This window comes from Emydura macquarii, unplaced genomic scaffold (assembly GCF_026122565.2).
Source record: "Emydura macquarii macquarii isolate MOO-44397 ecotype Brisbane River unplaced genomic scaffold, CSIRO-AGI_Emac_v2 contig_1045, whole genome shotgun sequence".
Classification (NCBI taxonomy): Eukaryota; Metazoa; Chordata; order Testudines; family Chelidae; genus Emydura; species Emydura macquarii.
The window spans coordinates 2,928,970-2,955,712 of NW_027131182.1; the positions used below are offsets into that span (position 1 = coordinate 2,928,970).

General features: G+C 40.9%; 1 protein-coding gene across 1 annotated transcript in view; it reads right to left on the bottom strand.

Annotated features, from left to right (window-relative positions):
- Nucleotides 1–2,355: 2,355 nt before the first annotated feature.
- Nucleotides 2,356–26,743, bottom strand: part of SKOR2 (SKI family transcriptional corepressor 2) — a 35,890-nt gene continuing 11,502 nt past the window's right edge. The window contains exons 4-8 of the mRNA XM_067545640.1: nt 20,337–20,402; nt 19,849–19,947; nt 14,411–14,478; nt 5,263–5,328; nt 2,356–3,112 (exon numbers count right to left, since the gene is read on the bottom strand). Of these exons, the coding sequence (XP_067401741.1) occupies nt 5,266–5,328; nt 14,411–14,478; nt 19,849–19,947; nt 20,337–20,402 (296 nt within the window). The 3' untranslated portion in view covers nt 2,356–3,112; nt 5,263–5,265. The remainder of the gene's footprint in view (nt 3,113–5,262; nt 5,329–14,410; nt 14,479–19,848; nt 19,948–20,336; nt 20,403–26,743) is intronic.

A 26,743-nucleotide genomic window follows, 5' to 3' on the forward strand; every position in this document is an offset into this window, starting at 1 on the left:
TGCACTGGGCATCACAGTATGGGAAGGAGGTGAGCAGCCCTGAGTCTTGAAAGAACAGGTTCAGGACAATTTAGAAAAGCTGGACATGCACAAGCCCAAGGGGTCGGATGCAATGCATTCGACGGTGCTGAGAGAGTTGGTTGATGTGATTGCAGAGCCATTGGCCATTATCTTTGAAAACTCATGGTGATCAGGGGCGGTCCTGGACAATTGGAAAAAGGCAAATATAGTGCCCATCTTCAAAAAAGGGAAGGAGGAGGATCTGAGGAACTGCAGACGAGTCAGCTTCAACTCAGTCCCTGGAAAAATCATGGAGCAGGTCCTCAAGAAATCCATTCTGAAGCACTTGGAGGAAAGGAAGGTGATCAGGAACAGTCAACATGATTATCAAATCAGTGTACTAACAGTATTGTCCTGAGACCTCAAAAAGCTGCAGACAGTAGATATGAGAGTTCTTCAGAAGACGGCAGGGTGAATATGACAGATATGGCAATTTCCTGCAATATCCCTGAAAAACCTTATTGGATTAAGTATCTTTGGAGTTCATTTTATTAAATGCAAAATTATGTATTATTGTGGTCCTGGATGAAGAAAGGACAATATGGCAGACAAGAATGGCCTTTTGGGACAATATGTATGAAGTAGTTTTCCTGGGAAATATCTAAGGGGAAGTAAATGCAAATTCCTCACAACCAGTTTTTCAACCCCAGCCTTTTGAAGCTATTCCCTGGGGATTTGGACATTGTCTGCTGATCACCTGTTACATGAGGCCAAGATCGAAGGTCCAAGTTATATAAAGGAAAGACTGGCCCCTCTGAGATTCCAGGTTGGAATGAGTTTTGTGACACTGAAGAATCCTGCAGCTCAAAGCCACAATACCTGGTCAGTAACTGGAATAACAGTGCCAAGGTATTGCATCAAAATCTTTGATCAAGTCTATCTAGACTTCTTTGGCTGGTGTCATACCACTCTAAAGTAGTCAATTCCAAAAGAATATGATCCTGGGCAAGTAGCAAATCAAAGAAATATGATTTTAATGTCTAAAAAGATCAGAAGCTGGACTCAGGAAAAAGTATTCCCTCATCTGCAACCCGCCAGGTGTTTTGTAAGGTTTCTAGCATTCCTTAGAAGAATCCATTGGTCTGCTGTGATATGGCAAATCTTATATTCTTCTTTTAGATATTATTCCCAGTAACAAGACCTTAGTGTTTTACTTCAGATTGAAGATATAATTTGGTTATATTTATACCACAATTCTCGCACAACCAGGCATGCCCAGATTCTACGATCCAGCAAAGAAGGTGTGCAGAGCCTAACTCCTCTAACTTGCATGCCGTTGGCAAGTTACTTCTTGCAGTACAGTGTATTTGGAGTAAACACGATAGCAGTATTTTACAATGCAACTGTGTTTTTTGGATTACAGGATAAAAGCTTTTTCTTTTTAAAAAGAATACAGTTTTAATATCTGCTTGATATATCAATAGGAGCTGTGGGTACTCTGCACCTCTGAAAATTAGCTCTCCATTTAGAAACAAACAGCGAGGGTTCCTTTTCTAACTGGATAAGCATAGTTACTGACATAATGGATGTTCATCCAATTCTAAAACAAGGGCGGTCAAAACACAACTTGAGGGTTAAAAGGGAGTTCTACTACATAACTAATGGCCATTTTCAATTTTATTAGAAGAGAGACAGCCTGCAGAAAGTACAGGTCCCAGCATGCAATGCAGTGTCTTCAGTTTGCATCTCCATCCAAGCGCCTACTTTCCACTGCATTTAATGCCACTTTGGTCTGGCCCTGGGACCCTTTACAACTTACCAACGCAGCTTTGATTGGGTAAGGTCTGGACCAAAGGTAATACTCACAACGGTACTGAGAGAGCATATAAAGTCCTTCACACCCCTGAACCTCTACACTGAAGGATCACGTGGTGTCTAGGACCTAATGTGGGTCACCCGGAGGGGGGGTAAATTTAACTCAAAACGTTAAAGCAATCATACTGCATAAAATTCAGAAAGATGTTACACTATGGTCATGATTTCAAAAGATCCTCAGAACTGGCCTATGTCTACTCCGTTCGGGTCTACGGTAAAACTCCCATTGACTAATGGGAGTAAGGCTCAGCGAAAACTGCTGAGCATGTTTGAAAATCCTACATTTCTAGTAACTTCATTTATCTGCTGCCAAACTTTACTTTCTAAAAACCATTCAAATGGATTTCCACTTTAAAAGAGAATGTATTTAAGCGATTGCAAGCTTTAAAATATTTCCCAAAAAAATGTCCCCAGCTACAATATCCCTGTTCTTTTCATTAGCGAATCAATGTACCATGAAACTACAGGGAAGCACAACTATTATGTCATAGTTTTCTTTTTTTTATTATAGATTTTTGTATCCACATGAATGATAAAGAAACTACAACAGAGTTAAATACCTTTTTTTGATAACAGTGATTATATTCTTAATTACACGCAATATTAAATTGTAAAATATTTCCAGGAGAGTACAATCTTAATTCATACAGCAGGCAAAGTACCAGAGGAGAAGGAGAGGGGCCGGGAGGAAGGGGTGTTGGAATTTCCAGTCTGCTTTTAAAAAGCACTGTGTATGGCTAATGTTCTTCCTTCCATTCATTCAAATGTGATCCTGGCCCATCTGATAAGACACGTGTTTCTTTCCATAAAACAATCACTATTCAAAAGCAAAAGATGAACTTGCAGATGCTTCCAGTGTTTGTGGCATTGAAAGGTTCAGCAGTTCCTTTCGCAGATTCTCCACGGGACTCAAAAGTATTTTCTCAGACTCTGTCAAGTTCAGTAGTCCTTCTAAAAACACAAAGACTTAAACTTTGGTACCACCAAAAGATCCAGGACAGGCATTTTTTGATTCTTTTTTGTTTTGTTTTGTTTTTACTAATAAATGGCTGCTACATTCTATGTTACATGGTTGTCCATGATGCTTTGAGGTCACTTGTCCTTGGGCTCACAGGAACCTGATTTTTTTGTTTGCATTTTAAATTCCCAAGCCCTTCCATTTCTCAGTCTTTATGCAAATCATATTTCTGAGTGGTGGGTTGTATCTTACAAGATAGCTGCAGAGGATCCAGTGCTTCTGTTATTAAAAGAGAGAGAGAGAGAGAGAGAGAGAGAACATGTGGGTTTATCAAAGATACCACTTTTTTGTTTCTTTACTCAATTTTACAAAATGTATGTGTCCCTTTTATTTCATAACAGTAAATGCAAATGGAACAGGTACAAGACTACTTCTTCATCAAGGGTGTCATCTAGTGGTTAAAACAGGGAAATGGAGTCAGGACTCCTAGGTTCTATTGATGACTCCCTACGTGACCTTGGGGAAACCGCCACCTTTCTTGTGCCTGAGTTAATGCCATCCAGGAAAGGGGATAGATATAACAAGTTACGCCACTGACAGTCATTTGGTGAGAATTAGCTAGTTAATGTCTGTGAAGGACTTTGAGATCGCCTCATTAAAGGTGGAGTGCAAAGCGTTATTAACAAAGTGTGGTCAATACACCACAGTACAGAGCACAAGTGTTCTCCCTCTTCAGGACAGCTGAAGGAAGCAGTGATGTCAAGCACACAACAGTTTGCTGTGAGACAGAGCAATCTCTGAAGAACATGGTACGCTCACTGGAAGAGGCTGAACATAGTTTTAAGAAACTTCTTTCCCCTGGAGGTTCACAATGCACCTGCTAGCACTGGAAGGAAAGATACTTCAAGGGCCACTCTCATCAGCCACATTAGGCACTAATTCAGTAGCCTGTGGCTGCTTCGCAATGCAACGTTTCTTCACTTCCCACAGTATATTTTTTGTCTGTGCTCATTTCCTCTTGAGGCAACTTCTCTTTGCTTGGCACAATGAGAATCAGAAATTACTTCTAACGATACGGTTGTGATTCTCCGCTTGGCTGATTTAGCTTAGCATTTAAGTAACCACTAATCTTTCAAAAGCACTAGGGTCTACTTAAAGAAATCCCTGTTGTCTGCAGGGATGTCACTGAAAACAAAACCAGCATGAGAAATGCATCAATCCTTCGCTCTTTCTGCACGTAAACGTGAGGCCCTGCTAGTTGTGATGCCACTGTCGGCTCACTGGTGCCAACAGCTTCTGTGCAGTGAATGTCTGGGTATGAAAACCTGATCTTGAGCACAAGAAAATGAGAGGGCTGATGACATGCTCAGGCAAACGTTTTTATTTTAGACCAACCCTTTATTGAATTAACCCAGTGGAGGTCCTTCTCCCCTCCTCAGGGATTTTTTTTTATTAAATTTATTAATATGTTTTAATTGTATTTTAAATTGGTATGTAATATAGAATCTACTGGAAGGCAGTGATCATGTGATGGTGAGAGGGGTAGAAGAACCTATACAGAATAGAATAGAATGATCTGAATGTCATGTTGACCAGTATAACTAACTTTGCAATTGTTTGGGGCAGGGGATGTTTGTTATCTATCTAGCCACTCTGTTTATGTCTACGTTTTTTATTTTTAAATAATATTTTCCAACCAAAGCGCAGGCAAGCTTTAATAATCTGTGTTATCAAAACCTTGTTCAAATACCCCAGACTTTCTCCATAATTTCTTCCCATTGAGGATTACTGTGACTGCTGTGTGTAAATAGAAGCTCTCCCTTTTCTAATCTCCCTATTCCTCTTGAGGGATTTATTCAACAATGCCACAATCCAGAGTTTGTGACATAACTCACTGCCAAGTCTATATGCTTTGTCCCTCTCCCCTGCCCAGCCTCTCTTTGCTTCGCCAGACAAACAACAGAACAAAAATGATAGGGGCTTCTACCATCTGGTAATGGATCCTCCAATGCTTCCCCATCCTCCCACATCTTTGGGAATGTTATCCTTCCTGCAGTGCCTTTGGCCCAAATCCACAAAGGGACTTAGGTGCCTAGAAAATCACTGGAATCCCCAAATCCTGAGTTAGGTGCCCCAGTTCCTTATACAGTGCACGGAAGAGACAAGTCCCAAAGAATGGGATTCACAAAAGCCAGCACATTAGGTGAGGAGCTGCCTCAGCTAGCCAATGGGAACTGGTGGTGAGAGGGATGCATCCTACATCCCGCCCCTCTCATGGATTCTGGCACCTAGTCTGGGCTGCAGGGAGATGCCTCTCTCTGCTTGCAATCCACAGCCGGGAACTCCTCTCCTGCAGACAGGTGGCTGCGGCACCTAGGCGTTTTCCCACCGAATGGGCCTCCCCCACCACTGCATAACCGTTAGCGTACCTTTTAGCTTTTGCTGAGGTGTGCACCGAGCTTTTCTTTCCTGATCAAGCTTGCTGCATAGGGAATCTGCAATGACACAGAGACAAAGCCATTGCGGTAAGCCAAGAATTTGATAAGAAGATGTCAAAGCCAGACCCTTCAGTACAATGGAACCCTTGGAAGTGAATTTATTTTGCCGCACTGTAGTATTTTAGGACAAAATGGTGTGAACTAAAGCAAGGAGGATCTTTAAGCAGTTGGCACAAATGTGAGGCAGAGACAAAATGAAAACAACATACCAGGTCTTACAAATCAATGTAGTATAATAAGCTTTGAGAGGTTGTGTTTTTTTAAACTTATAGCAGTAGTCCAGAAAAACAGCCAACCAACCTAGCAGCAAAAATCAGCTGCCGTGTAATAAAGTGGGCAAAAGTAATTACCTCTGTCCAACTAGAACAAACAAGAGTAAAGGTCTCATTCTCTACTCATTTACATCAGGATAACCCCTTTGACTTTATAAGTTACTCCTGATTTACACCACTGAGAGGCCCTAAGTTGGAATCAGTAACTAATGAAAAACGGATGGAGAACAAAAAAGAGAGATATATATATGAGAAAATATTGCAGCTGGGAATGATTTATGCAATAGGCTTTAGAATATGGCAAAACTCAGTCACACCCAACATTTCTCCATGTTTGAGAATCCAAACTACTAGGGATTTGCCATTTTTTGACACCGACTTAAATGTTCTAAAGTACCTTCATCATGATTGCAAAATGTACCATGTGGGAACACAAACCGGTAACTGCACACGAGTGACCTGTTTTAGCTTTCAGTTACACCAGTGTAAATCAGGAGTAACTTCCAATAAGCCAGTGTAAGTGAGATAAATTAGTCAGTCCTAAAGCCTGAATTTGCATGAGAAAAAAGGTAACTAACTGTACAAATGTATGAGAGGTCAATGATCCACTTGGCATATGCAACTGCATATTTGACACAAGATGACGTGGATTTGCGCTCACATCATACATTTTGTAGGCTCAACCTATTACATTACTTTTAAAAATCTGCCCCCCTCAGTTGTCCCAAGTTATATTATTTTAGGGCCCTGTTCTGGCTTTCATTACACTGAACCGCCAGTGTCTGAGAGTATTCGTATATATTATACTCAGTGTACTTGTGTAGGTTACCATACCTCAGTATTATCGATCATTGAATGTGCCCTATAACCACGTATGGGAGCAAAGGAGAGACCTGATCATTCCCGTGAAAAGATTAAAGAAAAGAGCTATAGCTCAAGAGCTAATCCTGGAAACGCTGATGAAGGGAGGCCAGTCTGAATGAAAGCAGCCTGACGCTACAAGAAGCGGAACAGGAACTACAACAATGAGAGGTCAGAGAGAACAAATGCACGAGCCCTCTTAGCTCTGGTCCCTCAAGAAGTATTCCCTCCCACTCAGGTGCAAACAGCACAAGAAGGGAGCGCACACGTACCAAAGGGGAGAAAGAAAAACAGAAAGAGATGGCTTAAAAAATTCATGATTTTTAAAGCCGTAAAAGGTCCAGGATCCAGCCGTTTAAATGGCTGGTCCTGCCTCCATTTCCCTTCATAGCAGGAGAGGGCTGCTAGGGTTGTCCTGTTGTCAGAACCTGGATCACAGTAATGGATCACTCATGGAAACAAATGGCCCTGAACTATTTGAACCTAGTGATCTCCAGCATATGGTGTAAGGCTTCCCCTATTTACACAGGCTGGTAAAGTACTAATCCTTCAAACCAAGGATTATATACGCAAATTTTACTGGGATGCTCATTTGGGTGACTCGCTGTTAAACTGAATGTGAGATGATCCAGCACTAATACAATCAGTGCTTTACAAGTAGTTTAATGGTGGTGTTTTCACCAGACGGTGCAGAAATTTTGGCCACACATGCGATGGCCAGCAGGCAACATCCACTTGGATGGTTGGCACTCATGCAGGAGATCTCCCAAGGTTTTGACCAAGACAGTACAGCGGGTTCGTATTGCCACACATTAACTGTTCTTAAATAATTTCTCTGATATATTTGGCACAACAAGCTTTTCCTCCACATCTGTAGGTCTGTTTGTTTCACCTTTAAGAAAACATAGCTGTAGGCCTCCAGGGAAATTCCCATCTTGTTCAAGATAGAGTTCAGCTACAAGACAGTAAAAAAACCTTCTGCCTTCTTCTCTGGAGGATTCTACGTTAAGACTCCACAGCTGCAATGGAACTAGCAGAGTTTAATGCTCTTCTCTGACAACAGGATCCCCTTTTTATACTTCTGTGGGGGTGGTGACGATGGAAATCAGAAGAGCAGGGACGATCCTCAAATAGACATGAAGATCCAGTGTCTTCCTTACATCCTACATCAGAAGAATGTGCACTGGTACCAACAACAGCAAGAGAGTTTCTGTGCACCACCCACTGAGGACAGCTGCATCACTGTGTCTTAATCCTCTGTGAAATACATGTGGCTCACTGTACTGACTTGAAATCGCTGCCTGTGCGGTGGAAAGTCGGAATCCCTATTTGTCCAATGCCCCTATTTTAACTCCGTATCTGAATAATGTACTTAGCCAAACTGCCCCAGGATCAGGTGGGTCCACGTAAAATTAGCCAGAATATGGTTTAGTCAACACCACCACCCTCCTGCAAAGAATATTCATACTGGGAAAGAGACAGATGTGTAGTTTAATTTGTATCTAAGAGCCAGACTTTGAAACACATCCTCTCTTTATGCGAGCAGTATTTTTGCATAAAACCAAATTTAACCCCCCACTGAAAAAGCATGCATTCACACATCTCCATTTAGCATGTGTGAACTGGAGCATAAATCCAATGCAAACAGGTTTGCACTGGAAGGGTGTGATTCTCCAGTGTCTTCTACCTTGTGTAAACACTCAACAACTGGAGAGTGAGTTGCAAGCTCTTCCTCTGTGATTGGGTAGTAGCGTACACCAATATTAGTGTAAATTGATTGCAAAAGTGCAAAAAAAGTGACGGCTCAGGTAGAGCGTGTGTACATTCCTTCTAATGTGTAAGTCGTAGAGCACAAAAATTGCACGCATAAGTGATCTGTGCACATGCACAAGCGGTAGCTAGTTTCATGCCCCTTTGGAAGTCTGGCTCTGGATACATAGGGCAACCACTTTTCAGTCAACTGAAATAGTGCCAATCACCCGATTACAAAATTACCTAAAAGGAAACCTAGTGGGTTTATCCCTTTTTATTTTGATTTTTTGTAACCACTGACTCCACAATGGCATCCTCTTGCAATCTGGATTTACCAACACCTTGGGGAAGGAGCACTGTTCCATCTTCTTAACCTAGCACATTCATGGACATGGTGAGGTAGAGGTTTAGTTTATTAAAAAGTGGCCATTGGCAACCACAGGACTAGATAAAACGGCATCTGCTTACTCAACAGATCAGCTTTCCTTGTCTATTAAGAGCCATATATGCTGGCTTCAGTAACAAAAGGAAGTTTTACTGCTTTATACCCCAGCAGAGCCAAACCAGCTATGGGGGAGAGAGTTGGATTCTATTCCAGCTCATTCACCAGAATTAATTAAGCTCAATTGTCGGCCCACGTTCTGCCCTTGTTTATACTTGCCTCTCTCCAAAGAGGACATATGAATGCAGAATTCGCAGTGTCACCAAACAGAATTTGGCCTGCAGTATCTTCATTACTGGAGTTAATGCATTAGATGGAGAGAACGGAGGCTTGCAGCACTGGGGGAGAAACATCTTTTCCTTTGTAAAGTGAGAAAATTTGACTTGGAAATCAGCAAGAAACAATGAAGGGGCCCCACAAAGCCACTTTTTATGTAGTCACCTAGGTATCAATAGACATAAGTACCAGCTGAGGACTTGATCGAGCTCAAGGAATCCAGAGCCACTCTGTAGGACTAATTTCTGCCTCTAACATCCTTGCCAAAGTCAATCTAATCTAAAAACTTTCAGCCAAGAAACAAACTTGTAATGCCACAATGACATACTGATTTGCTGTCCTGTTCGCTGAGAATCCTGAATGGCAGGCAGGCAGGCAAGCACTGATCCGTCTCAGTTCACATACAACTATATATACTCTCACGCATATACTGAACACCTTGATCATACAAAGGGCCTGTCCTTCAGACAACATAAATTGTGAGCTATTTAATTTTAGTGCACACCACTGTTGGTTTTTTTTTAATTACAGTAACACATTGAGGACCCCAGGAAGAGCATGGTCTCCTGCCCCCCAAATCTAATTGTTCGGCAGAATTTTATTTTTTTGGCTACTCAAGATCATTTAAAAACCAGCATGAATGGCAAGACTGCGAGTTAGACATTAGTTCTGCAGTCAAATAGCTACTGAATTATTCAGTTCTTCAAAGAGGCCAGAAATAGAGACAGGTCCAAAATGCAGCACTGGAAAGGGTGCCCCCAAACTTTGAGGAAATTCCAGTTGGATCCAATTAGGGATCTGAACTTGGTGACTAGCACAAAGGACAGAAAACAGAGAGAGGGGGAATTTAGCAGAGTCCCTTTAAAATATAAACTGAACAGAAAGCGAGGTCACCATTTGAATGGGTTACATTCCAAACTTTTCTAAAAGGATTGCTGCATTACATTGTAGAGCGTAGAAGGATCTATTAGTTACCCAACAGAACCCGTGGAGATGGGAATGATAATCATAGGATAACAACAGAGTAATCTTTTCCGTTGCCCTGAACAAACAAAGAGGGTGCCACTGATCGTTTCCACACATGGGTAGGCAGTATGAAAGATGTTCTGCCCACCTGTAGGATGCATTTGACAGACAAAATATCCAAGTATATGCAAGAACACACTAGACGTTGATCAGAAACCACTGCGAAAAAACACAAGAGTCAAATCAAGACAAAAACAGAAACATTTGATGAAAACCACTAGGGCTCCCTCCATCTTTGGACTGCTGGATGTTGCCCATTGTTTACTGCTGCCCAGGCTTTTTCCATCTGGGGCACAGATAGATATGCAACTGCTCAGAAGAATATATTAGATTTGTTGGTACTGCAGTCTCAAGCAGGTACTCAGAGAGTAACTGGTTAGGTTTTTAAAGTTTGGAGATCCCCATCAGCTTGGTCAAGTGGGACCAAAATCAGACCTCCTATAAGCCAGAGCATCTCTACTGGGGTTGCACCAATTTACACTAGGTCTGAATTTACCTCCACCCTTCTAGCAGGAGGTTTTTGTTCACAGGCCATCGTGGTAAAGGTGGGTGACCATGCTGGCTGAAGCCAGAGTATTTTATTTCAAGCATGTGCACTTGCTCCAAACGCAACTACTGTACTGTGTCAGTTTCTGGTGAGGGAGAGGAATCCAGTGTTTTAAGATCCAGTTTCGCATTAGAAGTGATGATCAGTTTCTTCTCAGCAGAAGGAACAAACAGATTGGAACACTCCCACTAGCTACAGTGCACATAGTGAAGAAACCTGCTACTGATCAACAGTTTTCTCATCAACAGCTGCTACAGCTCCCACTGGGGTCAAACTCTTGTAAAAAACTCACATTGGGCCAAATTCTGCAGTCCTTTATGCCTACCAAAGTCAATACCCACTGCAGGGGGTGTAACTGAGCGCTGAATTTGGCACAGTTTTTCCAGCAATTAGTAATTTTGCTCTTGCCTGTCAGGAAGACAATCTTTACAAGTCCACAGTGGGGAAAAAACATTTAAAATTAAATGTATTGATTGAACATTATTTTAATTGAAGTTCTTAATGGAGAACTTTAAAACGCTGAGGTGTCCCGGCTGCCATAAAGTGCAGTAATCACAGGGAAACAGCAGAGGGCACTTCAACACTGACACATGGCTTCAAGAGACCTGTCACTCGCCAGTTCATCCAGTGTTGTTGGTTTAGCGATTTATCATGTGTTCTGCATTGCAGTTCCACAATGCAATTAAAAGAACTGTGATAAAAGAATGTGCGTTCAACGTAAATATTAGCTGCACATGAGGCACTAGCTTCAAATACTGTTTCCACATTAACAATCAAGATACAAGTCATTTACATTAGAAAGTCTAGGGAGCCTATAATAATTGGCATCTGGAAATTGGAATCATCTCCTTGACAACTTTTCCAAAAACAATGTTTCAGGCTAAAAACTTCCTCATGCTTACTCTTAGCCCAGAGGTGATTTTTTTTTTGTTCCCCAAATGCTATTTTTGCACTTGAATAACTCAAACTTAGCTTATTTTTAAAATGCCAAATGAACACTGGTTTAGTCAGCAAAGACCACATCTGAACAATTCTGGTTCAGAATAAGCAAAGTTTTTTAGTATCATGAGGTGTGGAGCTAAAGACCATGCTCTTCTGGAGTTCTGCCCATTGAAATAAACATGCACAGATAATATATTTGAATTATATGATCCTATACATGTGATAACATTCATATAAAACTAGTTCAGTGCATTTACATGACTCTTACATTAAATGAATGCAGTTGGTTAAATTCTGCAGTCAGTTATAAGAGTGTAAATTTGGACTAACTCCCATGACATTAGCAAAACTACTCCAGTTACACACCAGTGAAAATATATTCAGAATTTGGCCCTTGTGTTTATTTGAATATGATCAAATAGTTCTCATTTATATTAAAACAAGAAGAAGAATACAGAAGGAAATTCAGTGCAGACAACTATATTAATACAATGCCATCACTAGATGCACAAAAAAAAAAATCAAGAAATTCAAATTATGATTCCGAAAGTACCCATAATGTACATATATTTTAAACCAAATTAATCTATGCTGTAACTCCACTGAAGTCAATGGAGTTATACCATGGATATATTTGACCCGTAAGACTTAAAACAACATGTAACAATACAAAATACACTGGTATGCAAATGGCTTACAGTTTCTGCAGGATGCTTAACTTCAAATGTACTGATTTTACGTTAAAAGTCTTAATCAAAACATTAACAAAGATTTTTGTACTCAATTTAATGAAATTATCAGCTATTTGCTGCATTATTTCACCCGAATACTTTAAATTCAAAGGGCCATATTCTGGCCTTAATTATACCGATGCAGTCTCACTGATACCAATAGGCCGTGATCAGAATTTGGCCTAAAGAGTTATTATTCTTCCCCCAATGCTCTGACAAAATTTCTATTGACAATAATGGAACTTAGGCAGTCCCAGTGAACGGAGAAGAGACCCCAAGATTTTGATACAGGACTTTAAAATGCAGGTTAGAGCTAGTCACTGTAAATACATCCCTGCAGTGCTGTTTAATGATTTATGAAATGACTATTAGTATATTTCTAGCAGGCATTGGGAAATGAAGATGGTGTAAATTACCATGATCACATTTCTATTCCTGTTCATGAAAAAAAACAAAGCACTGAACCTTGTGATTTTTGCATGTGCTGTAAACAGAGGTAACTGTCCTTGTTGGTTGGATGGTGAAGGAAATCTGGGAGATCTAGTTTAGAATATAATTTCAGAACTCTGGTTCCTCTAAACCTATGAGCATTGCAGAGGTGTTCCATTCATATTGGAGGTGGTGCTATTTAGCAGCACACCAGTGGCGACAGTATGCAGCCAAATTGAGGATACTGGAGGTGGAGGCTAATTAGGCCCCAATCCTGTAAACGCTTACACATTTGCTTAATTTTACTCCCCAGAGTGGTCTCATTGAACTGAAGAGAACTACGCAAGTCTTAAAGTTAAAAGCACCTGCGTAAACATTTGCCAGATGGGTGCACTAATCTCCAGCTACTGCTACTAAGCAATATAAAGATCTGACAAATGTTCCTGCCTGACATCTATGGAAATCTAGCAAACACCAGAGTATAAACAATTAACCCTCCCAAATGTGTGGGGGGAGAGAAAGCGATGGAGAATAAGAGCAGGAATCATGAAAATAATTTCTTAAACGTGGTCAGGTTTCCTTGACCCAGAGTTTGGGTTCCAAAATCAATGGTCTGAGTTTTGGAGATATTGAGCACCCCCAGCATCCACTGAAATCTCCCTGAAGTCAGTGGGAGTGAGGGAAGCTCAGCAGCTTTAAAAAAAATTAGGCCTCTCCCATGAGTGTCTAACCATGGTTGCATAAGCTTGATAATTCTGGCCTTCAGTTTCACTTTAGTGTTCCAACACATCTTCCAGGAAATAGCAGTAACCAAAGGGTCTGGGACAGACCCAAGGAAATATAGATCCTCAGCTGCAGAATGACCCAGATAAGCAGGGATATTTAGGAAGGCTGCCTCATGGAAGTGCTGAATGACACCAGACCGATGGCTGTGTATGAATAAGGTTTCACACTTACAAGATGAACATTAACTGAAACCCTTCCATTTACTGGATACTTCTTTCTCTGTGAAAGATTACCCATGGCTCTTTGACCACAGCAACATCTAAGCAGATGTAAGTAAATTAAGGATGGAGCAACCTCAACTTCTAATTTCCTGGTTTGTGTCAGTCTAATTAGCCCTCTGGGGCCAAATTTTCAGAACAGACCAGTTGCATACGAAGACCTAAAGGTATATGTGTAGACACCCACATTCATTAGCAATGTGCTTTTTTTTTTAAAACATGAGTAAGTGAGGTTTAACAGCCAAATGTGCATAGATATTGCCCTGCTTTGACAATCTGACCCTTAATGCTGTTAATCACTGTTTGCAATGGGGTGAAATTCGTCCCTGTGTAAACAGCCAACACAAGTCTATACACAACTTAAAACTTGGGCCTAGTGTTGACCCTTTGCAGAGGGGTGAATTTTACCCAGTGTACATCTCTGCTGTGGGAGCATTGCTAGCACAGTAGGCAGATATTTAACTGTTTAATGTTGACTGGACTGGCGCAGGTAAATCCTCACGCCTTTCACTGAATATGTACATCTCTCTCTGTTGAGTTAACACATGGAAAGTGGTTCCGTTTAGCTGAAACATGCAGACATCTGCTTGCTGTATGTCTAAGTAAATCTCCTGGTAATTAGACTTCAAAGCAGCTGAAAGAACTTCGCACTCAAGCCTCCTTATATAGACGTTAATATGTGCTCAGTAATAGTCTATCTGTATGGCTCCAACAAAATTTTAGAGATATATTTATAAATGTAAATAAGAGAGTACAAGGATGGGTCCTAACATTTCCTGTAGAGAAGGACAACTTACAATTTGTAACTGCTGAACCATTTCTTCTCTGTATGCCAGCTCCCGTTTCATCTGATCTTGAAAATTATCTGTGTGGGTTGGGGGAGAAAAGTGCAGGTACATTAATTAAAACATAAATCTGTACCACAGAATTTGTATAAATAAAGTCAAACCACTACTGAAGAATTTGTTAAACACTGCATGGTCCTTTGTCCAAAATTATCTGCCTCCAATAGTGGCCAATCTTGATAGAAGCTCCCTATCGAGGATTGAACACTGGAGATGACTAGAGAAATCTTTTGGATGGATCAAATTTAGTTGTTTCACCAAAGACTGCGTTTTCAGATGCAGGCAGCTAAGTTTAAGTGTGCAGTGTAGGCATCTAGCATTCGGGCGCTCAAGGCAGTGCTAATTAAGAAGAAATTGGAGACCCCATGTAATTCTTTCAATGGGCCAGATTCTGCAGGTGTTGCTTAGGCAAGACTTCCACAGAGTTGAATGGGAAGAGTGTCAAATTCTGCTCTCAGTTGCATGGGTGTAAATCCATTGACTTCAATGGAGATCTTCAATAAGTGAGAACAGAATCTGGCCCATAGGCTGTAGGATTTGACTCAGGGCTTGTCTATATGGTGATTCAGTGTGTGGCAAGCTAGGGTGCGACTCTATTGCGCATTAGTCTGCCATAGCACACTCTGACCTACTAAGTGCACTACAGAAGTTTTAGTACATGAGAGCAGGGTCCACTTAGTGCATGGCCACTTAAGTGCATGGCAGGTTAGCGCTATAGATTCACACCCCAGCTTGCCATGCACTAAATCACTGTATACTTAGAAAGCAACAACACAAAAGGTGACCTGGAGCTGACTGGACAACTGGAGAGGAACTTTCAATACCGTCTGGTGAAAAACCAAACCAAATGCCATTTTAAGCTGAGAAGCAGAGACATTGTCCTGGAGGGATAGCCCTCCGCTGCACTGGTGAGACTGTATGTAGATTACTGTATACAGCACCTCAACAACAAAGATTCCAACAAACTGGAGGGAATTTGGAGAAGAGCAACTATATGAGGAGGGATTTACTTATGACTAATGATTAAAAGAATTAGACATACACTTTGGTCATTAGAACACTGGCCTGGGACTCAGGAAACCTGATTCAATTCCCTGCTCTGCCATTGATTCCCTGTGTGATCCAAAGCAAGATACTTGGCCTCTCTGTGCCTCAATTGCCCATCTGTAAAATGGGGATAATAGCACTTCTCTCCTCACAAGGGTGTTTTGAGGATAAATACACAGAGATTTTGAGGTGCTCAGATACTATGGTGATGGGGCCATATAAGAATGTAAAATGTACAGAAAGTTTACAGCCTACCAGTGTCTGACGAGTATAAACAGCAAGGAAGGAAAGGAACTGTTTAGGGCGTTGCAAAGCAGAGAAAGTTATAACACAATCTAATGGCTGGGAGTTTAAGCTAGACAAATTCAGACAGGAAATAAGGTGTACATTTTTAATGGTAAGAATAATTAATCATTAGAACAATTTACCAAGGGTCGTGGTGCATTCTCTATCACTGGTAATTTTTAAATCAAGAAATAAAATAAATTGCGTGTTTTTCTCTAAAAGATCTGCTCTAGGCATTATTTTGAGGAAATTCTATGGCCAGAATTATACACGAGGTCAGACTAGATGATCACAATGAATCCATGAATCGATAAGGAGTGATGCAGTGAAATTTGAAATTAAACAAAGGAAAATTTGGTCTGAATATCAGGATATCGGAGCAGGCAGTGAAGTCTGTTATAATGTGGAGCAGTCTCTCCAAGGAAAGTAGTTGGAGCTCCATTATTTGAGTCCTTAAAACTGAACTAAACTAGCCCAAAGCCCTGGAAAATATGCTGTAGGAAACAATCCTGCATTGCCTGAAAGGATGAACATGAAGACCACATAGTACTGATTCATCTCTAATTTCTCAGCTCCTAAAACAGTGTCTACAAAATTCTTTGGCCACTCACCTCAACAAGAAAGAGCGGCTGATAGAAATAAGACATTTGCAACTTTGGAAGTACCTCTCTCTTGTCCATATAAAAATGTGACATTCTTTATATAGTTACAGTTACAAAGAGGGAGTGAAGTTCTGCCTTCAAGTGGACACACCTGTTTCGCCATTGATAGGAGCTGGCACCTGCAGGCCATGGAGAAATTACATCCCTCCAACCCAGTGTCCCCACAGAGGGTATCACTTTCTCAGTGTGAATGGTTTAGAATTCCTGTATCGTTACTAGCCCCACATTACGGATATAAAAGCTCACTATGGAAATTGGTTTATAGTGGCAATGATAACATTTCTGCACTGAGGGGCAAGCACAATACCAAGGAGAAGAGAGATGACTATTTGAAGAGGACCTTGGATGGCAGTGCCAGCATTATTAATTCATAGGGTGCCCACAATTTGTTCAGTTCTGTACAGACATGCAAGACATGGGCCCCACCCTGAAGGGCTTACAATCTAAGCTGTGGGAGAGAACTGCAGTTGGTTTGCCAGGAGCATTTCCTGGCTGTTTCAGTGCTGTCTTCCAAGCACACATGCTGGTTCACTGTGAAGGGTGAGATGAACTCTTTCCTCTTTAAAAAAAAACAAACAAAAAACCCCACATTTGATTTGGAAGGTGCTGAACAGTTAGACTTGCACACGAAAGGCTTCTTATCTGTCGAAGAGGATAGAGCAGCTCCAGCACTGCAAGGGGCAAGATTCCCCAGAATCACTCCCCCCATGTGCTTTCACCCCAACCAGCTCTAGGGATGGGAGAGTAGTTTAACTTCCATCGCCCATTCAAGTCCTTGGTCTGATTTGCTCCAGATCACACAGTGAGAGGATTGGAAATCAGGTCCTTCTGCGTCCCAGCTCCATACGCTTTCCTTCAAACTCTGCTGCCTCTGAGTCATCAGTCTCCCAGAAAAAAAGAGGTCCATTTTCCTTCTAGTGCTCATTTTCTGTACTTTTAATTCCTTACCATTTTCAATTCAACTGCCTTTTAATAAGACCATCTGCAATCTATCATGAGATTTATCTATCTGGTCCTTTTGTGATGGCCCCAGCGCAAGTTGTCAACGAGGCGTGAACCTGGGACCTACAGAACCAAAAACAAAAAATTCTAGCACTTGACCTAAAAGAGCAGCTCCTTTCGCAGACAGCAGTAGAGCTATGTGGAACAACCTGTGGAGGGGGCACAGTTGGCCAATATGTTATACATGTGTGCTTTATAAAGGCCTGTTCTCCCATTTTACTATATATAGGGGTGGTGGGGGGGGCGGCAAAGGATGTTTGTTTTTTTTGTAAATCTAAACCTGTAAACAGGTTTTACAGTCACTTACATTTAGTGTGTATAGCACAAGTACTTGTTTTCTATTTTAAACTAGAGTAAAATTGACCACTGCTTTGTGGTAGATTGAAACCACCTATTTTTCATGCCGTTGCGCACAGATGCCACTTCCTTGGTCAGCAGTACGCATTATTTTCTTTCATTTGAATTGTATTTCATGTGGTTTAATTGCAGTGTTTATTTACATGGCAATGATAGAGTATTAATTTTACTGCAGAACAAAAGGATAAATGTGAGACCTGAATGGCAAGATTCCAAGATGCCATTTTTACAATCCCATGAACATAAAAAATGCTTTCAAGTACATGAATTAATGTACATAAATTACTTTAAAATTATCTAGCTCCAAGCCCAGTGGCTGAATTTGTACTGAATATTGGGTCATTCTTTTTTTATGGCATACTCCACATAACCTCAGGGTTTTCTTTGTATTAATTTATGAAGATATGCAAATCTTTTTGATGTCTGGGCTAAAGATGAGAGTCATTTAAGGAGACTTACCTTGCTTTTCTTTGCTTTTCTATACTCTCTCTGATGGCATGCCTTTTGGGGGGGAACACTCTACTCTTTCTACTTAAATGGGGGGAAAATACTGTTTCCTTCTCTGTATGTGCAAAGGCCTGTTCTTCTGCTTGTTTTTTAAACCTCGGAAATATCTGACACATCGAGTCTTGTCTTCACTGATTTTGTGGAACAGCTCTTTGCAGGACCAAAGAACTGGAGTGGTTTTACAGCTGAAGAAATGAGAGTTCAGAGCTTTTTGCCCAAGTAATTGTTAGTGCTTTCAGTCAGATAAGTGATAACAAAAACCAAGGATCTGACTAAAAACCCTTCCCCAACTGCTTAAATTTCAACTTCTAGCCTTTTGTGAGGTCCTATTCCCAATAATTCCTTGTCAAAAGGAAAAGGGGCATAGACAAGACCTGCTACTGAAGTTAAAAGCAAACAGACTTTAAAAACAAAGATGTAACCAAACTTTCAGGCCTTTTTTAGACATCATGAAGAAGCAGAGAAGAGCACAAACAGTTTAGTTTTTCCTTTTCAGGCCACCTTTAACACTGAGCTTGGCTCTTTCATTCTTCAGTGGAGCAAATGTCAGCAGAGGATTGCCTGCTCAAACAGCTTCATGAGAGTGACATCTCCATATGCACAGTGCATTGGACATGGGAAAAATTGAATTGCAGAGCTGAGCACTGTGCTGTATGGTATTGCAGGCAGCAGAGAGCTGCAGAGGCATCTTGGCCTGCCCAGTGCTATAGAATCATAGAAGTCAGAAATGGAAAAGGCCTGTTGTGGCTTCTAATCCTTCCCCATCCCGTGCAGGATATTTTTCTTGCAGCATATTTTCCACAGCTTCATTCAGTCTATTCTGAAAGGCCTCGAGCAATGGATCTTTCACCATACCCCTAGGGAGACAATTCCACATTCCTATGGTTTTATGAAGTTCTTCATAATCCTTTGTTTGTATGGCATATTCTGTCACCTCTTAATGGCCCAGATCCTCAGCAATGGCCCAGGAACACACAATCCACATCAGGACAGAAAATGCAGAAGTGGCCTTTGCATGCCCCAAATTTAGACTTAAAACAGCCTGAAGGTCACTTTAGTTATACTGGCAACAAAGGCCTCCAAGGGGTTGATGCTGGTGATGAGCATTACAGAGTAGAGTGTAGCCCCAGCCATTCCTCTTGGCCAGCTGTGGGGAAAACAGGTATGGCATAGGATGCCCTACAACGGTGTGGCTAGTTATGCTGTTATGGTCAGAACACACCAGTAGGGCAGGTCTTGTGGATCCCTAATGTTTTCAACAGGTGAAGGAAAGTTACCAAAGCCAGTGTGACAAAATTCTTGTTTGTACCTTTCCAAAAATATACACCTCGCTTCAAATTTATACCTAAAGGGCCTGCTTTTGCTGCCATTGAATTCAATGGTAGAAATCCCATTGACTTCAGTGGGGTCAACTCCAGGGTCTAGTGACACACACACCGATGAACATCATTCCTATACTTTCTTATAAACTGATCATAAACAATGGCGACATTCTACAAACAACTGTGAACATACAGAAATACGACTTACTGAATACCGGGAAAGAAGGGTTTCCTTTCAACACTTGGAATTCCTGTTCCAATCTCCTCCGTAAATCTATTTGTTCAAACAAAACCTTCTGGAGTTCTTCTAACAAAGAGAAAAGAAGAACTGGTTTACTAATTTGTATCCATAATTCTTGAGAGAACCGCTGTGTGTGGCAATTCATTATTATAAGAAAAAATATTTTAGTAGTTTAAAAAAAAAAAGCATCGCATAGACCGAGGATAGATTTTGTGCAGAAATCCATGAATATAAATCAATGTAATATATTATTTTAAAGTATTATATTACAGTGTCATGTATTGATTGATACGTATGCATTAATCTCAATTATATCCACCCAAAGGTCCATATATTATTCATATGTTACTTGTCAAGCTTAAAATATGGTGCTGAACAAAATTATCCCTATATTATATTAAAACAAAGAGCACTTTAATAACATCAAAACTGTTTTTTGTTTTGTTTTGTTTTACCTTTCCCCATGTTTTCTACATCCTTCTTCAGTGAATGAGGTGAATTGGTTTCTTGCGTGTGTTCGCCTTAATGAAGAAAGGAAAAAGTTATTGATTTATATATGTTGCTTCTTATCGGATATTGTTTTTACATCCTCTTTGAAAGTCTGGACAGAAGGTTTCAAAATTCAGAGCCCATTCCTGCAGTGTAGGGCAAATTAGCACTGATGTCAAAGGGAGTTCTGCCTTTGCAAAGACTGCAGAATTGGGCCCCTAGCATAATCACCAGACTTCTGATGTTTTATCTTCTTCTAGGAGCTTAAGTGTTACCTTGCATTCTCTGCAAGGCTTTAGAAAGGCTCTGCATGAAATTTCATTGCTTAGTACCTTTTAATCAGCAGAATTTATCACTATGTTGTTTAACATACAGTAGCTCCTCATTTAATATGGTAATCACTTTGCATACATGCTCCTCATTTAATATGGTAATCACTTTGCATACACCCGTTTAAAGCCCAAAGCAGGTGCATAGGTGAGCTAAGCAAATAAAGGGATAGTATCTCTTCCCCCAATCCAATGGCAGGGTGTGATTCAGATGGATACACAGGTTTAAGGTTTAAGGACAGGAGATGTGATAAATAAAATGGGAAATAATTATTGATTCACATCAATAAGAGAGAAAGCAATGTCCAAATCGTGCTGTCCTTCCTCCAAGACATATCAAAGTCCCATATCTTCCTCTCTCTCCCCCCCCCCGACAGCTAAAGAAGTTGTACCCATGCCTTGACTACGTCACCTCCGTCTTCTCTGGCTTCCCTGATATCCACTTCACCCCTCTCCTGCTCATCAAGGATATGATCACTAACATTAACTTCCTCTCCAGATATGCCCACGTCAACCTACCTCCCAACTATGCATGGCTCCACCAGCTCCCCATTCTCTACAATATCAAGTCCTCATTTTCAAAGCCCTGCATAATTCTGCCACAGCCTACATCTTGAATCTTGTCTCTCACTGCGTCACCCATGCCCCCTCTCTGCTGTCACAGATACCAATGCCTCATTCATTCACTTCTCCCTCAAACATCACCCCTACCTTCTTCCATCCCACTCTCTGTGCACAGAATGCTTGCCCAGCTGTACTCTGCCAAGCCACTGCCTCCTCTTCATTCACATCCCGCCTGAAGTCTTACTTAATCTATGATGCCCAGGAAAAAAAGAAAGAGCCATTAAAAGCGCAGGACATATTTGGATTTACTTTGCCCATCACAAAGGTGTGTCCATGCCACCTACTTGGGCAGAACCTTTCCTGCTCCGACTGCCTGAAAACAGGCCAATTCTATGGACAAAACTCCCTTTGAAGCAGCCTTTTTGATTGCCTGAAGACTCTGACATTAGGCCCTAATGTATAGCATGGCCTTGATAAAGCTGAGCAGACCTGTACATTTGAAGTGTATTGGACAGTTGGCCTTTGCTCAATGAACACGTATAAAAAGCAATCCTTTTGTTTTGTTTTAAAATACAAAGTTTTTGTTTTTAAAAGAGATGAATTTGGGAATCAGTATTTTAAATGCTTTTAATTAGTAAAACTTTAAAAATGAATACGGGAATACAACAGATTGAATACTGATTCTGGAATTAACTAGCAGAGTGTTCAATTCACACTAGGTGTGAGATGTGTGCGGGGGCGGGAGGGAGAGAGGGGAGAACGCACTCATTGGCAATGCTAATTACTGGGGTTTAGATTATTTGGTCTTCAGAACAGGGACTATGTCCTCCTTCGTGCTTCAAAGGGGCCCAGTACTTTCTGGGGGTCAGCACAATCTAAACTACATAGAACAATCTCATCTGTTTAAGAAACATCTCTATTTTCAACACTCACTGGCTTAAGAGCATATTTTCCATTTCCTTTTCTAATATTGGTTTTTAGCTCTTTGCAAGCACTGGGCAAGCCAGGTTCTTCCAGACTGCTGCGTGAAGAACTCGCCTTGGCTTTACTGAACAGTTCCAAGAGCAGAGGGCTTGAAGGACCGTGGGCATGGGAGTTAGACACCTAGGCACTTCTGAAAGTCCCACTCGGTGCCTATCTGCATTTTTCAGGTGCCTAAATACCTTACAAATCTGGCCCTTAGGAACCTCTCTGACAGCCTATGTGATTTAAGCTCCTAAGTGTTCAAAGCACTTTTGAAAAAAGAGATGTTCCACAACTTTTTTTTTTTTTTTTTTTTTGCTGTGCCTTGCCTTCTCTATGGGAGTCACCTAACAGGCCCACCCGCCCAAATCCCACCCATCCGGGGCAGAAAGTGACTGGCTGAGAGGAGCGGTTGGCTCACACCCCCCCCCCCAGCTCCAGAGCCTCTCACGCCAGGAGGCTCCAGAGGGTTTAAAGTACGTAGGGTGTGGCCTGTCAGGCAGCATCCCAGACCCACAGCAGGGACAGTGTACAGAGAGTCCCCAGCCGTCAGGCAGGGCAGGAGGGGGAGAGCAGCAGGCTGCTGCTGGGACAGGGTTGCACTCCCCCAGACCGCTGGGGGTTCCCTGCGCAATCTCCCTATTGCTGCCCTGCCCTGGACATCTGGCCAGCGTCAGCGCTACGCCCCACCTCGTGCCCCTCTGGATAACCTCATTGCGCTTACCCCACATCTTGAAGCATGCCCCACATCTTGAAAACCAACGTGCTAGAGGATTTAACAGATCGTTTCTGACTCTAATTTCTATTCTCCATGTTTTAAAATCTGTTTTATGTACTATTTTAGGTGTGTACATAGTGGCCAGCATTTTCTTAATGAGAGTGGGATTTTTAAAGGCACCTAAATCACCTAGGAGAAAGTCCCACTGAGCTGAAGTTGCCATGAATGGACTGGTACCTAAGTGACTAGGACTAAATGTCCCATTAAAGTTAACTTCAATTCCATGAGCCTTTTGCTCCTAGGTCATTTAGGCACTTTTGAAAATCCCACCCGTAGGCTCTTAAATATGGGTTTAGAAGCCTAACTTTAGGCTTCCATTTTTTGAAAATTCTGACCCAGGCTTATGATTGTAGCATCTCAGGCCTCAATCCTGCAGTGAGTCAGCCCACAGGAATCCAATTTCAAGACTGGGTTCTAAGTAAATAAAACATGCTGTATTTGCTCTATGGAGCAGGATTGCTGCTGTTTACCTGTTTGAAATCTGTGAAAAAAGGTTAAAATAGTTTCCGGGAACCTAGACTTTGTAAAATATTACACTTATGCAGATTAGCAGAACTTTAACCATTTAAAATGTATGAGGCGCCTTTGATACATGTTTTTAACATTCTGTGTGGAGACAAATAGAGGTCTTCAGTTATAAGCACAAAGCTAGTTTCACAATTAGACAGGAGTCTAGATGACATAGCGACATTAACGTCTGCCTTCTTCAGTCCCCAGGAGCGAAATCTGGTTTAGGTAATACTGTAAATGAAATCATTTTGATGGTCCACAGTTAGAACCTAATGGATATTGGTCCGCATCATAAAAGATGTGGTATAACTGGCAATCTCGGCTTGAGAGAGATCTAGAACTGAATGGCATTTTGCAGAGCAGGTAATTGGCAGAACTTCATGGGGACGTTACCACATTTGGCTGACTCTAGGTAACGCATTCAGATTTAGCAGAACTGCATTTCAACAAATTGAAAAACATGGATAAAGACAGGATGCACTTCTGGCTCACTGGGCAGTTACATGCACCAGAAAAAACAGTGCACAGGCCAGTGCAGAGAGGGATGCCCCAATTCTGTCTCTCTTAAAACACACAGAGAGCCTGATCTGCAGAGCCTACATTACAGATGACATGAAGAAGCACAACGATATCGGCAACAACCTGGGAGGAACCTCCCCTTCAGATTCCTGCCCAGGACATTGGACCAATCAAAAAAGAATGAGCTCACAGATTCCATCACAAATTCACTTACAAAATAATGATCCCAGTGCATGATGGGATAGGAATTTGGGAGTTTAGCCTGGCCTGCATGAATGCAGTGGAGACATGGTTAATACAGCTCATACAGTGGTGGTCATTAAAATGTCAGCACACTTTCCCCAGATCCAGAAGAGCAGATAACCGTGTTATCTCAGATACTACTAAGTGGAATCATTTGAAATGATGAACTTTTAATAAATCATCCTGTTGTTTATTACTTCCAAAGGTGCTACTCTCATGAGACTGAGATTAGGGCCCCTTTGTGCTAGGCACAATGGCTGTTGCTGTCTTGAAGAGCTTGAAATCTAAACACAGACAAAGGGTGGGAGAAAAGAAGTATTAGCCTTATCATACAGATGGGGAACTGAGGCAAAGAGACTTTAAGTGACTTGCCCAAGACCACACAGCAAGCCTGTGGCAGAGCCAGGCACTTCCAAGTCCAGTCTCTTAACTACATGTCCATCATTCCTCTGGTTTGCATGTCACCAGTGAGTCTCAGTGCTTTGATGATCTCACAGCACTAAAGGTCTCAATGCAGCAAAACTCACAAGTGCTGAGATGGGGATGTTATGACTGTTTCAAGGGGAAGAAATTATTTTAAAACTATAAGAAGGACCAAACCATGCTCCAATTGAAATTAGTAGCGGATCTGCTGTTGCTGATAACTGAAGCAGAACAAGGCTCCAACATTTTGGAAGACATTAGTTTGTTGCCTAATTCTTCAAAATGTACTGTTTTAACCAACAGACCAATTCTACAGACACTTATGCACATGAGTAGTCCCACTGAATTCAGATGAAGAAAGTTATTCATATGTTTAAGTATTTGACAGATAGAATCTTCAAAAATGGCTATTTTAAAAAATATAAGTGATACAGCACTAAATAAATCACTACACAACATGCAAGTTGCCAACTATTTAAAAAAACCTTGAATGTTGTGTAAATGAGAATGTGTTCCCATGATAAGCTAACTTTAAAGTAAAACTGGAAGATCCCATCTTACATGTATTCAGAAGACTTACTGCAAAACATTTATTGTTTACTTCCAGAAATCAATGCACACGTACAACCAGTATTCATTAAAATCATATTAATATATATGAAACATTCAATATCTACTTTTTAACATCTGTACTCTCTTCTACATATATTATAAAAGCTCATTTATGCCTATATATATTTATATAGATATAGTTACTATAAGGCTAGCATTTCCATTATAAAATGAGTTTATATGATAGGATTGCAAAAATTCATTTTGGGGTGACCTGAAATATACAAGATCTCTGTCCAGAAAAATTGTTTAACCAAAATAAATTTTAAAAAAAACCAAAAAAACCCCAAACCATTAGGCTTTTAAAAAAACACACCAAAATAAAAGAAAATACAAATTGGATGATCAGTTTATACTTCTTTTGAGAAAAAGGTTGGGTGCTTGTATAACTCAGAATTAGCAGGGGGTTTTTTAGTTACTAAAATTTTGTTAAAAGTAAACAGAAGTTGACAATAGTAGTTATTTTGTTACATAAGTATTAAATGATAGCGTGAAAGATAAATTAAAAAATTAAAGAACATAGAGTTGAAACTGGATAGGATGCAAGTTATATTAAGCAGATATATTGTTGTTATACAAGTTACAGCCATAATTTCTTTTTTTAATCAGTCCATCTCATTGGGCCCTTCTTTCCTCAAAGAGTTCAGGTGATTTTTTTAAACCTGTTATTCTGAGGAAAACATTACCATAGTATGTTGTCTGCACCATAGATATAACTTGTAAGCACAGTACTAGAAGCTTTTCATTCTCCATAACCACAGAAGCTATGCCTTCCTCCAAGCAACAGAAATCAAATATCTCCCATGTTAGTGGGTCACTAGATTAAGTAGCTTGCAGTCTCCCCATTTCAAAGGAAGTCATCGATCTCTGTCAGATTCTTGGTAAAACTCCATCCTCTGACATCCTAAAATGGACGCAGGATAGTGGTTGGGGAAATTCTTCCCCAGTTGCTTGTTGAAACTTTACAGGATAGTTTAAGGTTCTTGGCTCTCTCTGTGACTGAAAATTGCATATCAGAATGAAGGAAGGGGCATATGGCATGATAAGTAACTTCTCCAGTCTCCACAAACAGAGATCTGGGAGTAGAGAGGTTTTCTATCAGGAACAGAAAGGCATTTTTGTAACTCCTCGAGCCCTGCCCGGGTGACCTGCAAAGGATTTTTCCTTTAATAATCCAGCACATAACTTGGGGGGAGGGAGAGGAAGAGGAAGAGGAAGAGGGCAGTTCTTTTTGATGTACAAAGAGGGCCTGAACCTTTTATAAAAAGGATTTTCCCCCTACTTGTTTTTTAGTTAAAAAAAGATAATAATCTAGGAATGTCAAGTCTGGTCTCCCCTGTTTTTCCTAAAGTACTTCCCCAGGGGCCTAATCAAGCACTGTGTACCTCACCTCTTAATTGAAAGGGAGGATGTGTTAAATATTTAACAGGCT